The sequence below is a fragment of the Rattus rattus genome, chromosome 9, assembly GCF_011064425.1.
Source record: "Rattus rattus isolate New Zealand chromosome 9, Rrattus_CSIRO_v1, whole genome shotgun sequence".
In the NCBI taxonomy this organism is placed as follows: Eukaryota; Metazoa; Chordata; class Mammalia; order Rodentia; family Muridae; genus Rattus; species Rattus rattus.
This window is the reverse complement of record NC_046162.1, coordinates 49,429,893-49,444,900: the sequence shown is the minus strand read 5'-3', so window position 1 is coordinate 49,444,900 and position 15,008 is coordinate 49,429,893. Positions and strand designations below refer to the sequence as shown.

Sequence of the window (15,008 nt, the reverse complement as noted above, 5' to 3'; positions counted from 1 at the left end):
ACCCGGAGAGCCCCGAGGGTGGGAGATCCGGGAGGGGCGGGAGAAGGATGTCTTCACCCTGCTCCAGTTCGCTACGTCCATCCGTCCGTCTGTCCACTCCCACCCCCTTCACTGTCTTCAATCCCCCCACACTCCAGAGGGCGGGTGGGCAGGCGGGTGCGAGCGAGGGGTGTGCGCCGCTCTCTCGGCAGGGGGCGGGGGAGGCGGCCGCGCGGTGACGCGCGGGGCTGCTGCGGCTGCTCCGCCGGCGGATCATCACTCTCGAGCTGGGATGGACGCGGGGCGGGCGGGCCCTGGCGCGCAGAGCCAGGAGTCCGGGCCTCCTGGCTACTGAGCATTCCCCAAAGCCTCCCCTACCCCTCGCCTTCCTTCCTAGGAGCCGCACCGACCTCTGCCTCGAGGCTCGGCCCCCGCCCTCTTCTGACTCCCCGGATCTCCCTCTCCCGCCCGCCCTCGGGATCGACTAGATCCCTCCCCCTCCCCGAGGATTCCGGCTGGATCCCTGCCCCTGCACCGCGGATTCTGCGCTCCGGGGCTCCGGGCCCCTAGGGATTGCCGTGGACTCCTCCTCCAGCACCCGATCCCTTAGGATCTTCCGCCTGGACCGCCTCCTGGTCCTTCGAAGCCATCCCAGAGAGCCAGTGGATCTCCAGTCCAGTCCTGTCCCATTGCTTCCTCCTGGCTCAGCCTTCCCCACTGCGGGGTTCCCTGTTCTTGAGCTTCCTCTGACCCTATACCCTAGCTTTCCTTTTCCTGGGGATCGACTGGATCCCGGCCCCCCCCAGGGCTGGGGCGATCCCCCCCCCCGGGTGAGGCGCTGCAGGCAGGGGCTGGGCCTGCGGGGGCCACAGGGGGCTCAGAGGCCGCCGCCCCCTTCTGAAGCCCGTCCGCCCCCCACTCGTAGCCCTGGATGGAGGCACCACGGCCCCAGGGCTGATCCAGGTAGGAGCTAAGCCATGCTGGGTGGAGGGGGCTGCGCGGCAGTCCATTGGGGTCTTCCTCTTCCCATATTCCTCCCTGCGCCTGGTTTCCCTCAGCCTGCTCTGTCTGCGTGTCTCCGCCTAAGGATGCTCTCGCCGTGTCTCTGCGTCTTGGTCTCTTTGTCTCTGCCTCTCTCCAGTCCATGAATGATCCTTTGAATGGGCCCACAGACCCCGTGTGTTCCCATCTCCCCCTCCCCCTCCTTCTCCCCTTCCCGGCCAAGCCATTTTCCCCACTGCAGGAAGGGGGGGGGGCTGCGGCCTGAGCCCCCGTCCCTCAACTCTCCCCGGTTGGGGGAGTCAGGCCTGGGCTGGAATGGAACGGAAGGCAGAGGGATCGGGAGGAGGGGAAGCAAGATGTGGCAGACAGAGATGAAGAGAGAAAATGGGGGAGAGAGTAATAGAAAAAAGGAGAGAGAGAGAGCGAGAGAGAGAGCGTGAGCGAGCACTTGAGGGAGAAAATCAGAGAAGGTATTTGGAGGAGAGAGCGATGAGAAACACCAAGGAGACAGAAATGAGAAAAGACCGAGGGTTGAGAGCAAGAGCTGGAGCAAGCCAGTTAAGGCCAAGGAAAGATGCTCCGAGGGACCCTGTATAGAGGAGAAAGATGGGGGAGGGCTCTAGTGGGAGGGGAAAAGAGAAAAGCTAGAGGAGAAGAGGCAAGGGGCCCAAAGTACCTTAAGGGAAAGGGGCGACTGAGGCAGGCCATGTTGGGAGAAGGGAGAAGAGACAGCAAGGCCCAGACTGGCATAGGAAGAAGAGATGGGGGGGTCAACTACAACCCCCCCTTCAGCTGATGGGAGAACAGAAGCCTAAAAGGACCTCAAAAGGGGGAGGGCATGACTGGGTGTGAGTGGTGAGGACTCCTGTGTCCTCATCTCTGGAATAAATTGACACCTGCAGAGAGCCACCCGCGGGCTGGCGCCTGGCTCTGAAAAGCCCGGCGTCAGCAAACAGTCCTGAAGGGGGGGTGCTAAGGGGGGGCTTACGGAAATGACCTGGGTGTCTGCCCTGCCTACCTTTTTACTGGTCCTGCCCCTGCTGCCTGGGCACCCAGGCATCCAAGCAGTAATACTGGGGGCTGGCAAGGGGAAGGGGAAAGGGAAGGGGAGGAGGACTTCTGGGGTGAGAAGATACCTGAGGTTTGCCTCAGGACGCAGGTCAAAATGCTGTGCAAAGAAGACCTCAGACAGGGTCCAAGGCTCTTCCTGATTATGTGAGGGGGAACATCAGTAGGCTTATTTGAGAAGCCGACCTCTGTAATGCTTCTGCCACCCCCTCCCCATCTGCCAGAGACCTGGTCAGTAGGGTTAGGCTTTGATGGGGCTAAGCAGGATGGGGGGAGGGGGTATGTCTCTTAGGAGTCTCTGTTCTCCTAGACTACCCTTCCCCTCTTATATACTTCTTCCTCTCTGATAAGATTGGGTGAAACTAGCGTTCTGACTCATGTCTCTGTCCTCCCTCTCATGGCCTGAGTGGACTCAGCAACCAAGCAAGCCCCTTCCCCTCTTCCTCTAGACCACCCCCCTCCAGGGTTAAAGCTGCAGCCCGTTGCCGAGGTAACATTGCGGGGCAGCATCCTGTCGCCCAGCAACCGGCTGCAGGATCCTGCATCTGTCCCTGGATTTGCCCCTTCAGCATCCCCTCCTCACTCTAACCCCTGGCTCTAGGCACCCCAACTTCTAAGGGAAGACATGGAAGGGCCTGGGGAAGAAAAGGGTTCCCAAGTGCACAGATCTTTAGGGAATGGTATGCTGATGGGGACAGAAGGTACTGGGGTTTGTACAGTCCTGAGAAGGCCCAGAGTCTGGCCTGGAGTGGGGGTTCAGCGCCATGAAATTACAGCTCAGGAGTAATTAACACGTATAAACAAACCCGCCACTTCCTGCTAATTAATGACTTGGTATTTTTATTTTCTCTTCCTTGTCTATCTCATTCTCTCCCAGGGAAGTGGGGACTGGGACTCCTGAGTCCCTAGGGAGAGCCTGCCTGGGAGGGATAGAGGCAGGAAAGGGGCACGTTGAGTCTAGGACCTTCCCTCCTCTGACCCTGCCCGGGACATTTACCACATCTGACGCCACCCCCAACCTAGGTCTCTGCGGAGGGAAGAGGGCTGCTGGGGAAAGGGGGTAGGTGCCAGGGGGGGGGGTCTGCGGGTGGAAGAAAGGGGTAACTTGATCTGAAATTCAAGCCACTAACCACTTGTCTCTTGTTTCCCCATCCTTTCTGTCCTCCCCATCCAATTTCCCTTCCCTTCTTCCACCTCTCTGTATTTTTCTGTCTGTTTGTCTGTCTGGATCTTGCACACCCTGTCCGGGTCCCCGTTCTCCCCTTCACCGGGCAGGTCGGGCCTCCCAGCATCTTCTTCTACCTTCTTCCCCTTCCCCACCCCTTACCCCCTCCATGGAGAGAAATAGACTCCTCTTCTGTCCCTTCTAACCCAGGTCCCTACCCGTACCCCTCCTCCTTCCTTTCCCCGCCCCCTCCTCCCTCCTGGGGCGAGGGGGGCCTCCCTCCCTCTCCCCCCCTTCTCTCTCTCCGAGGGGGGGGTCAGGGGAGGGAGGGGGGGTCCCCCAATCAGCATGTGGCTCCTGGCGTTGTGTCTGGTGGGGCTGGCTGGGGCTCAACGGGGAGGAGGGGGTCCCGGCGGCGGCGCCCCGGGCGGCCCAGGCCTGGGCCTCGGCAGCCTCGGGGAGGAGCGCTTCCCGGTGGTGAACACAGCCTACGGGCGAGTGCGCGGTGTGCGGCGCGAGCTCAACAACGAGATCCTGGGCCCGGTCGTGCAGTTCTTGGGCGTGCCCTACGCCACGCCGCCCTTGGGCGCCCGCCGCTTCCAGCCGCCTGAGGCACCTGCCTCGTGGCCCGGCGTGCGCAACGCCACCACCCTGCCGCCCGCCTGCCCGCAGAACCTGCACGGGGCCCTGCCGGCCATCATGCTGCCTGTGTGGTTCACCGACAACTTGGAGGCGGCCGCCACCTACGTGCAGAACCAGAGCGAGGACTGCCTGTACCTCAACCTCTACGTGCCCACTGAGGACGGTAAGGGCACGGGCACAAGACCGGGCACCCTGTGGACACAGCCCACAAACGCGCACGCAGACCCTCAAGCACAGGACCGACTTCAGCCCCTAAGCTGGGCCTTGATGGGCAGTGAGGGGCAGTATGCCCCTGCAAGCCTCTGCGGATCCTCTGAGGTAAGGGTGCCTGCTTATCAGGTAGTCCTAGGAGCATCCCACAAGCATCTCACAGCAGAAACTCTTTGTGCTCTAGAAGGAAAGGTAGCTGGCATTAGGCCAGGCTCACCCGTCCTCCCCTGAAAAAGGCACGCAGTCAGACACTTAATCTCAATGTTGGTGGCTGTTCAGGTGATGGATGTCTCCTCCAGCCTTGCCTCCTGCCTTTCTTCCCACTTAACTATACCCACGTTTTAGTTCCAGGCATACCACTTAGAGTCCCCATCCTCAGACCAGCCTGCCCTGACTTCTGTCATAGGGCACCTATCAGTCCCTTACCTGAGTTGAGTACCCTTGTCAGTGGTATTCAGTGACTTCTTATGGGAGACTTCTGTCTCCTAGACAGATATCCCTCCACATCCCTGAAGGGTCAGGGAAGCTTCTTAGCAAAGGCCTTCCACTCACAGCACAACAAGCCATCCCTATCAGAACATCCTCCTTGGGTTTGTGATGCTGTTTTTGTGAATGAATTCCTGTTCGCTCTATGACAGCTCTGTACCCCAGCAGTTGCTCTTAGATATCTTTCCACTCACCAACCTTCTGCACTCCAAGATTAATCAGAAGGCTTTCCAGCTACACATGCACACACGCGCACACACACACACACACATACACACACACACACACACGCATGCACGCACGCACACCAAGATTAATCAGAACACTTTCCAGATACACGCACATGCACTCCTATGCACACACACACACACACACGTGCATGTGCGCACACATGCAGTCGCGCACACACACACCAGCATCACAGATAGCTCCCACGTTGCCCTTCTGACATACAGTCTCACCACAGGGCAGACTGAGCCACGTGCTTCCTCCAGCTAGTTTCTGGTAATTTTATGTGCAGGTCTGTCTGGTAACCAGGATCCCCGAATGAATCCCATACTGTACCTCCTCATTGTGTACTCAAGTTCTACAGTAACTGAGCCTCAAATGCTTAAAATGACCATTTTCCCAGCTGGTTATGTGTTCCAATATCTTACAAGTTACAGCTCTGAACCCCTTCACAGAGTACACATGACCCATACTTCCCATTACTTGCATGGACCTCAACCTCCTCATGATCCTGGATGCCAGGGTCATGATCCTGTATCCCTGGATGCTCTGGTAGCCCCCACATGTGCAGTTTTTATATCCACGTAACCTTGAGATCGCCCTCCCGAAAGGTCCAATACTAACACCTTTTACCTTGCACCAAGATTCCTCTTATGCCAATCACAGGATGACTGAGTACCTTAATGTGCCCATGTCCATGCTGGTATCTCCCATATGGACCACCTACTGCCCTGATTCTAGCTAAATACTCCTCCCCAGGGAAAACCATGACTTCTAACAACCTGTCCACAGATTCTGCTGCCCTCTCCCAGCGCCCGTTCCCTTGCCAGTTATGCACCTTATCTCCCTGAAGTGCTTGTTCATCCTTCATCTCACCACTGCTCTTCATTGACACTCCATTACTCTGTGTGTGTGTGTGTGTGTGTGTGTGTGTGTGTGTGTGTGTGTGTGTGTGTGTGCCTGCGCTTTTAAGACAGGGTCTCATTCTGTAGCCTAGAATGGTCTAGAACTCACTGCGAAGCTCAGGCCCTTCCATGAACTTTTGATAATCCTCCTGCCTTTACCTCCTGAGTGCTGGGTTTATGAGTGCGCCCCCCCCCATCAATAGTCCCCTCACTTTCACATAAGCTATCCACTCCCTGTCTTCCTCATGGGGACTTTCTCCTCACACCTGTGTGAACCATCTAACACTTCTCACCGCTGGACTGTCCACTCCATCTGCACATAGATCGCTCCCTCCCTCCCTCCCTCCCTCAACTCCACGCCTTCCCACACCTTCTGTATTTTTAACTGTTGCATATTGCAGACCTGATTGGGGCCTGACACATTCAGGTGATCTCACTAAGTCTTCACACCAGCTCTAGGAGGAAGTGGTTGACTCAGACACACACACACACACACACACACACACACACACACACTCCCCACAGTCTCACGGTTATGAATGCCCAGCTGACTTCATCCCAATCCATATCCTCTCACAAAATAGAGGCCCTGGCCCCAGGTCCACCAAGTGGGTCATCATTGTGCTAGTCTGAGCCTTGTTGACCTCGTCCTTCCCTGAGTTTGGGGGAGAACCAGTCAGCCTGGGGAACTCCCCGAGATTCTTCAGTCTCAGCTCTCCCCTGACTAACCCCCAAATCCAAAAGAAGTCTGACACCAGTCTCTGGGCTCTGCTGGGACTGTTGCTGACCCTAGCCCCACATTGTCTCCCAGAAGGACACCTTTATGTATAAGACTGGCTCAAGGCACTGTTTCCTGCTGTCAGCAGAATGAATGCCCTGAGAGGGGAGGAGGGCTCTAGCAGTGGATCTAGGGTGGGGCTGGTGATCCTAAGGGGGAAAAAAAAAATCACAATTTGGTGGGGAGGAGAAGAGGCCTGGGCAAGGGCTGAGGTGGGTGGGACTGTGAACGGATAAGCTGGAGTGGAGGGCAAGACCTGATAACCCCTTTCCCTGCTTTGCCCACATTGGGGAAATGGGATGAGAAAGGCCAGGCCTGTGAGTATGGATGGAAGAGAAAAGCTGGTGGTGGGTAAGGCTGGGTAGGTGGGCAGGCAGGCAGCCCTAGCTGACCTATCCATAGCCCTTCAGTTGGCAGCAGGGGCTTCTGGAGTCAATGAGCCATGGGGTAGTCTGCCCCAAACCTATTCTGCCTTCTGACCTCCAGAACAATCCAGAGGGAAGTAGAGTCCTTCCTGCACAGCCTCCTCTTACAGCCTGAAGTGGACAGCCCATAGTAGCATGTGGCTGGCCCTGAAAGGAGTCTGTGTGAAAGATGGCCTGGGTGGCAAGCCAGCCTTGGTGTCCCTTAGGCCCACCCCCAACCCCATTCCCCTAACACTATGTCATTTCCAGCAAGTAGCAAACACACCAAAAAGCCAAGTCCTTTCCCATTAAGAAACCGTGTCTCAAGACAGCCTTGGCCCACTCAGGCACCCCACCCCTCAACCCATCTTTTCTTTGGGGCATGACTTTTTCTGGGGAGGGGAAAGTTGGGTTATAGAAACGTTTTTCTCTTTTCTTGGTTTCTTTTTCTTGCAAACAGATTTTGCTTTTTTTTGGCTTATTTTTCTGCCTCTCCCCCTCCCTTTTCTGCTTTCTCTCCCTCCCCCCATCTACCACCTCCCTTGACCCCCCATCTTTCCCCACAAAATTGTCCTTTTTTCTCTGTTTTGTGTTCCCGGTCTTAGGTCCGCTCACAAAAAAACGTGACGAGGCGACGCTCAATCCGCCAGACACAGGTAGATTTAAAAATCCCGCTGATGCATGTGGTTGCTTTGAAGAGGACTCTGATGGCCCTGCCCCTAACTAAATGTCCCCACAGCTCTCAAGGCCCCCCCTCCAGTCGTTCTCCCAACTAAAAATGCAAAAGAAAAGAAAAAATTTTTAATAATTGTAAAAAAGAATTATGAAAACTTCAAACAAAATTTGAACAATGTTGGACCCACTAGTTAACCTGCCAGAAAGGCTAGCCATGGTGAAATAAGGTGGAAAGAGAAGGAGGAATTGGATTGCCAGAAAAAAAAAGCTGGATAAAATGTTGAGAGTTTAAAAGAAATCTGGAGTGTTTCACAACATGTGAAATGTACCATTTGACCGGAAAAAAAAAAAGTTTTAATCTGAAGCAAAATAACATTTGAAAAAAATTGACAAATTAGTGACATTAATCAAAATATTAGAAACCTGCTACAATTTCTAACCAAAGCCTGTCAGATTTAAAAAAAAAAAAAAAAAAAAGTGAACATCTGAAGTGAATCAAAGAATTTGAAAAAATTTTAAATCAGGGCCCAATATCTTGAAGTCACAAAATTTTGAAATAATGCAAAGAATTTTTTTCTTGTTTTCTTTTTTTCCCAGAGGGAGCTTTTTGTTTTTTCTTTTCTTGTTGAATCTGCCCCAAGATCTTCTTGCTTTTTGGTTGTCGTTTTTTTCTTTCTTTCTTCTTTCTTGATCCTGGTTTTTGTTGTTGGTTTTGAATTCTTGTTGCCCCTGCCCCTCTTCCTGCTCCTTCCCTTTCTAATATCCTCCCCCCACAGGGAGAGGGTTTGGGGGAGGGCGGGAGAGGAGGAGGACATTTAGGGCAGGACCCTGGTGGAGAGCACATTGTGAAGTTAGGGCTGGAAGAATAGCATCTTGGGGATGGGCATAGAGAGAACTCTGGCCAAAGAACTCCAGAGACCAGAACAGGAGGCGGAAAGGGCCTGTCCTACAACATGCAGGTTGCCCTTCTGGCAGGATGCGGGAGATGGCGCAGGTGCTGGACACCAGCTGTAGGGTCTAGGCCTGGCTCCCATGACAGACGTTAGCTGAGAGCTCTACAGTAAGTTAGAGCCCCAGAGCACGCCAAGCGTTCAGAGAGAGCCGGAGCTGACTCCAGCCTAGGACTCCAGAGAAACCCTCTGCTAGTAGTAGTAGTAGTGAGGAAGCAGGCTATACAGCCTTGAGGACCCCCTGCAAGCCTCCTGGACTCCCAACCACCCTCTTTAGGAATTTTCACTCTGTTGTCCAGTCCAGAGCTTTCATGGCCTGCTACATGTGGCAGCCATCTAAAGAATTCTTTCGGATACGGCAGGAGAGCTTCAGTGTAGTAGAGGCCAGTTCCGAGGGTGGAGAGTCCAAGAGTCAGAGCTTTACCATGTCTTCATTAAGCAGGCTCTTTCCCACCGTGCCTTCTCCTGCCACAGTAATTAGGCTGGGGGTTGCCATGGTAACTGGGGAGGTGACCTAGAAAGGAATTAGGGCGGGGAGGAGACCAAGCCCCCAGGGACCCTAAGGCCTGGCACCCCTCACCCACAGACTAGGGTGCCATGTGGAGCTGAGGCCCAAGCCTGAGCTGAGGAGATGCCAGCGCCCTTCCCAGCACCGCCAGTCCTATTCCTAGCCTTAGTCCGCTCTTCCCAGGAGCAGGAAGGAGATTTGTTGTATGTGTGGAGAAGCCCCGAGGAGGGCCACTTCCTACCCTTGGCCTCTGTTGGGATTCTTGGAAAATGTGCCCAACATTTGGTGAAGTGCTTGGACTCATGCTGGCCAATGATGAGGAGGGACCTTCCTCTAGGCTTAGCCGGGGAGGGAGGGAGGGGAATCCGGTCTTGCCCCCCGCCAGGGATATTAGTGACAAGTCCCCTGAGCTCCAGGCTGGTCCTCAGAAGGCCTGAGAGCTCCAAAGTGTTGCTTCTGGTCTGACTGTGTCCTTGTCCCCAATCTCCTGGCCCACCTGCCACCCCCTCCCCTCGCAGATATCCGGGACTCTGGGAAGAAACCAGTCATGCTGTTTCTACACGGCGGCTCCTACATGGAGGGCACCGGGAACATGTTCGACGGCTCAGTCCTGGCTGCCTATGGCAATGTCATCGTAGCCACACTCAACTACCGTCTTGGGGTGCTCGGTGAGGGTGGGCAGCCAACTCTGGGGGGGGCAAAGTCTGGGAAGCAGTCCTGGTGGGCAGGGTCCCCCCCAAGTACGCCAGAATACCTGATAGGCTTCACTGCATTAAGCTCCTGTCTGAGGGGCAAGGATGCTGTGACACCTCCAGGGAGTACCCTTCTTCCACCCCTAGGCTTTCTCAGCACTGGTGACCAGGCTGCAAAAGGCAACTACGGGCTCCTGGACCAGATCCAGGCCCTGCGCTGGCTCAGTGAAAACATTGCCCACTTTGGCGGTGACCCTGAACGCATCACTATCTTTGGGTCTGGTGCGGGGGCCTCCTGTGTCAACTTGCTGATCCTCTCCCATCATTCAGAAGGTACCAGCGGCCTCCTCACCTGCCTTCCCTGCCCAAAACCTAACTCTACCGATCCTCTCCTTCCTTTGACTGATAACACCCTAGCCTGAGGTCTGCCTGTCCCACCAGGGCTGTTCCAGAAGGCCATTGCTCAGAGTGGCACTGCCATTTCCAGCTGGTCTGTCAACTACCAGCCGCTCAAGTACACGCGGCTGCTGGCAGCCAAAGTGGGCTGTGACCGAGAGGACAGTACGGAAGCTGTGGAGTGTCTACGCCGGAAGTCTTCCCGGGAGCTAGTAGACCAGGATGTGCAGCCTGCCCGGTATGGGGGTGGGAGAGGGCTGGGTCCAGGTCTCTGCTTTCCTAGCTGGTTCCATGGAGGTTGAGGTGAGAGGTTCTTAGACGCAATCTAATTGGGCAAGGAGAAGTGAGCTTCAGATTCCCCTAGTGGCCGTCTGTTAGCAGCCTCCCTTATGTGGAGGTCACCATACCACAATAGATCAAGCACAGGGTTTCACAAGATGCTTTAGGAGGATGCTCAGAGAGGCCAGAATGCCCCGAAGGACTCCATGAGTCTTCAGATCATGGGGAAAGGTCCTCTAGGCAGAGGGAGGCACCTGTGCGTGGCTTAGGAAACCATGGGCCCAGAGGAGGCCAACAACTGGATGGTGAGACCTTGCCCCCTTCTCCCCAGCTACCACATTGCCTTTGGGCCTGTGGTGGACGGCGATGTAGTCCCTGATGACCCTGAGATCCTCATGCAACAGGGAGAATTCCTCAACTACGACATGCTCATTGGTGTCAACCAGGGAGAGGGTCTCAAGTTCGTGGAGGACTCTGCAGAGAGTGAGGACGGGGTGTCTGCCAGCGCCTTTGACTTCACTGTCTCCAACTTTGTGGACAACTTGTATGGGTATCCAGAGGGCAAGGATGTGCTTCGAGAGACCATCAAGTTCATGTACACAGACTGGGCTGACCGGGACAATGGCGAGATGCGGCGTAAGACCCTGTTGGCACTCTTTACTGACCACCAATGGGTAGCCCCAGCTGTGGCCACTGCCAAGCTACATGCTGACTACCAGTCCCCTGTCTACTTTTACACTTTTTACCACCACTGCCAGGCTGAGGGCCGGCCAGAGTGGGCAGATGCAGCGCATGGGGATGAGCTGCCCTACGTCTTTGGTGTGCCCATGGTGGGTGCCACCGACCTCTTCCCCTGCAACTTCTCCAAGAATGATGTCATGCTCAGCGCAGTAGTCATGACCTACTGGACCAACTTCGCCAAGACTGGGTGAGGCCAGAGGGCCTAGTGGGGCTGGGTGGGGCACCCTTGTAGGTTGAGGTACCCTTGCCTTCCTTGGCTGGTTCTTCCTTCACAAGGCCATCATTCCTCTAGGAAGACACAGGCTCTCACCTGCCCTTGCTCTCCTGAGACAAAGTGCTGAACATTCTTGCATCAGACATTGAGGGTTGGAGATTCAGTAGTGTTAGAAAAGTCCCAGTCTTTTCTGGGATGGGCTTTCTTAGGTAGCTTTGGTGTGACTGCTGTCTGTCCAGCTTGGTCTGCATCTAAGTATAGACAATTTCTGTCTGTCTGTCACTTTGTCTCTGTCTCTTTCCTGAGGTCCACTCTCTTTGGTTTTTATCTTCTGGCTGCTCTTAATGGCTTTGGCTATGTCTTGTGTGCCTGTCTCTCCATTTCTGCCTTAGCTTTGTGTCTCTTGAAACTTCACCTCTCTCTCTTCAAGAGTCTCTCTCATCTCCCCCGTCTCTGTCTCTCTCTGTCTCTCTCTCTCTTTGTGTATGTGTGTGTGTGTGTGTGTGTGTGTGTGTGTGTGTGTGTGTGTGTGTGCGCGTGCGTGTGTACATGTGTGTGGCAGGGCCTCACTATCTAGCCCAGGCCAACCATTTCTTATGCCTCCTAAGTGCTGGGATTGTAGGCATGCACCACTCTGTGTAAACTTTTCTAGCTGTAGATGTTTCCTGGTCTCTGACTTCTCCCTCCCCTCTGCTGCTCCATCCTCCTTCCAAGCCTCACCCTCACTCCTTTCCTTGCCCTCCTGTGCCCACAGTGACCCCAACCAGCCTGTGCCACAGGACACCAAGTTCATCCACACCAAGCCCAACCGCTTTGAAGAGGTGGTATGGAGCAAGTTCAACAGCAAGGAAAAGCAGTACCTGCACATAGGCTTGAAACCACGCGTGCGTGACAACTACCGTGCCAACAAGGTGGCCTTCTGGCTGGAGCTCGTGCCCCACCTGCACAACCTGCACACAGAGCTCTTCACCACCACCACTCGCCTGCCTCCCTACGCCACACGCTGGCCACCTCGCACACCGGGTCCTGGCACTTCCGGCACACGCCGTCCTCCCCCACCCGCCACTCTGCCACCTGAGTCTGATATTGACCTGGGCCCAAGGGCCTATGACCGCTTCCCCGGTGACTCGAGGGACTACTCCACGGAGCTAAGCGTGACTGTAGCAGTGGGTGCCTCCCTCCTCTTCCTCAACATCCTTGCCTTTGCCGCCCTCTACTACAAGCGGGACCGGCGCCAGGAGCTGCGGTGCAGGCGGCTTAGCCCACCAGGAGGCTCAGGCTCAGGTGTGCCTGGTGGGGGCCCCTTGCTTCCCACTGCTGGCCGCGAGCTACCCCCTGAGGAGGAGCTGGTATCGCTGCAGCTGAAGCGGGGTGGTGGCGTTGGGGCGGACCCTGCTGAGGCCCTGCGCCCTGCCTGTCCACCCGACTATACCCTGGCCTTGCGCCGGGCACCGGACGATGTGCCTCTCTTGGCCCCGGGGGCCCTGACCCTGCTGCCCAGTGGCCTGGGGCCCCCGCCCCCACCCCCACCTCCTTCTCTCCACCCCTTTGGGCCCTTCCCACCACCACCCCCTACTGCTACCAGCCACAACAACACGCTACCCCATCCCCACTCCACCACTCGGGTATAGGGGGCGGCTTGGGGAGGTCTGCCTCCCTAACCCTCCCCAGCCCAGGCCACTCGAAGGCAGGGAGGAGGACTTGGCACCGGGCTTTACCCCTGTGGATTTGTCAAAACTTCGTGGAGCAGTGTTAAGGTGGACATGGGATTCCTCACTGGGAAGCGAGTTTTTTCCCATGCAGAGAGCCCCATTATCTCCTCTGGACCTGGGCCTTTGAACACCTAGGGGCATTTTTTTGCCTTCCTTTGGGACACCAGTCTTCGGTGTGTGGAAATGTGGAAGTCTTTTTGCCCATGTGGAGACACGCTTTCCTCATGGGGGGAGGGGTGGGGGTGTTTCCCATGTGCAGGGTAAGGTTTGTTTGTTTGTTTTTTTGTTGTTGTTTTTGTTTTGATTTGGGTTTTTTGCCGCCCTGGACATGTTGGCCTCCTCAAAGAATTTCTGCGGGGATTTGTACCCCATGCCTTCGCCTTCTCCCCGTTCAACCCCCTGGAGACCCTGGAAGTGATGTGTGCACACAGGGTGACCCTTGGCCACCAGACTATGCAGGGTGGTACCTGGGGAGCAGCAAGGAAATCACAGGCCCCCTGGACCCCGCTCCCCACCCACCCCTGAAAAGCATGTTTCTCCCCCATGGCACAGTCAGGTGAAGCACGTTCTCCCTGGAAGCCCTCACCTTCCACAGACAACCCAGATTTCCTACTAGAGGAAGGGGAGGATCTCTGTGCATCCCAGTACTGCCTGGAAACTTACCTTCCCATGGTCCAGGACACATCTCATCGAATGGAAACATGTTCTTGCATGTGGATGTGTGTTTCCCAGGCAGAGGGTCCTGCGTTCCTCAGCACTTCCCTGCATTCTCCCAGACCTCAGGTCCAGCACATGCTTCCTCCTTGCATAGCAGGTGGGAACCGACTTCAGACTGACAGAAGCCACGTGGGAAGTACAGACTTCGAGGGAGATGCTGAGGTGGGAGGATGGGGGGCATGGCACATGACACACAAAGAGGCCATGCATGTTTAACTTAACGCCCTCGTGGGGCCTGAGGACAGCCTTTTCCTCAGACCTTGAGATCATTGCTCATCCGTGCCAAACTGGGTAGATGGGTTGGGAGACTCTCAAAATGTGCTAAGGACCCCCTAAGTTCTGGTCCAGGGAAGGGAAATGCCAGGAGCAGGTGGCAGCTAAGGTGGTCCCCCGAAGCCCCCACGCTTGTGTCTCACCCCCGTGTCATTTCTCCTTCTCTGCCTTGGTTCCTCTTTCTCCATCACTGGCTCCTTCTTTGATGCTCTCTCCCCATCTCAGGGTCACACCAGCCTTCCCTCTTCCCCGGCTCTAACCTGTCTCCCCTCCCTGATTGGCTGGGTTGAAGAAGAAAAGAAGCTGAGGAAGGGGGAGGGGAGGAGTCAGGGGAAAGGTTACACGAACAGGCTGGGGAGATAATGAGGTCAGCTGTACCAAGGAGCAGATGGAGGGGCCGTGGGGGACAGGGCAGACACCAGCAGGAAGATTTTGAAAGGAGAAGTGGGAGGCAACTGCCCAGAGGTCTGTGGATTTGGACCTCTTGGGGAAAAGAATGCTGTCAGGAAGCGTTTTAAGGGACACCAGGGCAGGTGTGGCTGAATCTCCATGTGTTGTTTGGCTTTCTGAGGGATGTTAGTGCCAAACTTGTATAGGGGTGGGGTGCTGTCTTCCACTGACACCCAGATCCAGAATCCTTGGTCTTGAGTCCCCTGTCCTTTCTCCATCCCCCCCACCCACCATGGAAATGTAGTTCTTTTCTGGCCCTTTCCCCTGCCTGGTCTAGCAATTCTTGGAACAGCCATGCCTTCCAAATGCTATCAACCTGGGCCCTGAGCCCTGTAAGCAGATGCCCCAGAGCTGGGGTGTGAGAGAGGGGCTGGGGGACCCCATGATACAGCCACGGACTCCAATGCCCAGCCCTTTCCAAATAACCCCATGTCCCCACCCCAACCCTTTGCGGCTCTGTACACATTTTTAAACCTGGCAAAAGATGAAGAGAATATTGTAAATATAAAAGTTTAACTGTTGGGTGTGTCTCTG

The 15,008-nt window shown here is 55.6% G+C and overlaps 1 protein-coding gene across 4 annotated transcripts; it reads left to right on the top strand.

The window, feature by feature from the left end:
- Positions 1-206: 206 nt before the first annotated feature.
- Positions 207-14,995, top strand: Nlgn2 (neuroligin 2). 4 transcript variants are annotated; one of them, XM_032911816.1, is made up of 9 exons: positions 208-942; positions 2,927-3,109; positions 3,325-4,019; positions 7,473-7,523; positions 9,519-9,668; positions 9,840-10,025; positions 10,134-10,326; positions 10,699-11,295; positions 12,077-14,995. In XM_032911816.1, exons 3-9 carry the CDS (start codon positions 3,563-3,565, stop codon positions 12,951-12,953), a joined length of 2,511 nt encoding a protein of 836 aa, XP_032767707.1. In that variant the 5' UTR covers positions 208-942; positions 2,927-3,109; positions 3,325-3,562; the 3' UTR covers positions 12,954-14,995. The 4 variants fall into 4 exon arrangements, with proteins under 4 accessions (XP_032767708.1, XP_032767707.1, XP_032767705.1 ...); XM_032911814.1 differs by lacking the exon at positions 2,927-3,109; XM_032911815.1 differs by lacking the exon at positions 208-942 and having other exon boundaries at positions 1,611-3,109.
- Positions 14,996-15,008: the final 13 nt, after the last annotated feature.

What these genes read in the sequence shown, in the direction of transcription:
- Nlgn2 (XM_032911814.1), top strand. Translation starts at nt 3,563, where the DNA reads ATGTGGCTCCTGGCGTTGTGTCTGGTGGGGCTGGCTGGGGCTCAACGG. An exon ending in CTACGTGCCCACTGAGGACG is followed by an intron (nt 4,020 to 7,472) that starts GTAAGGGCACGG and finishes TCCCGGTCTTAG; the next exon opens with GTCCGCTCACAAAAAAACGT. An exon ending in ACCAACTTCGCCAAGACTGG is followed by an intron (nt 11,296 to 12,076) that starts GTGAGGCCAGAG and finishes CTGTGCCCACAG; the next exon opens with TGACCCCAACCAGCCTGTGC.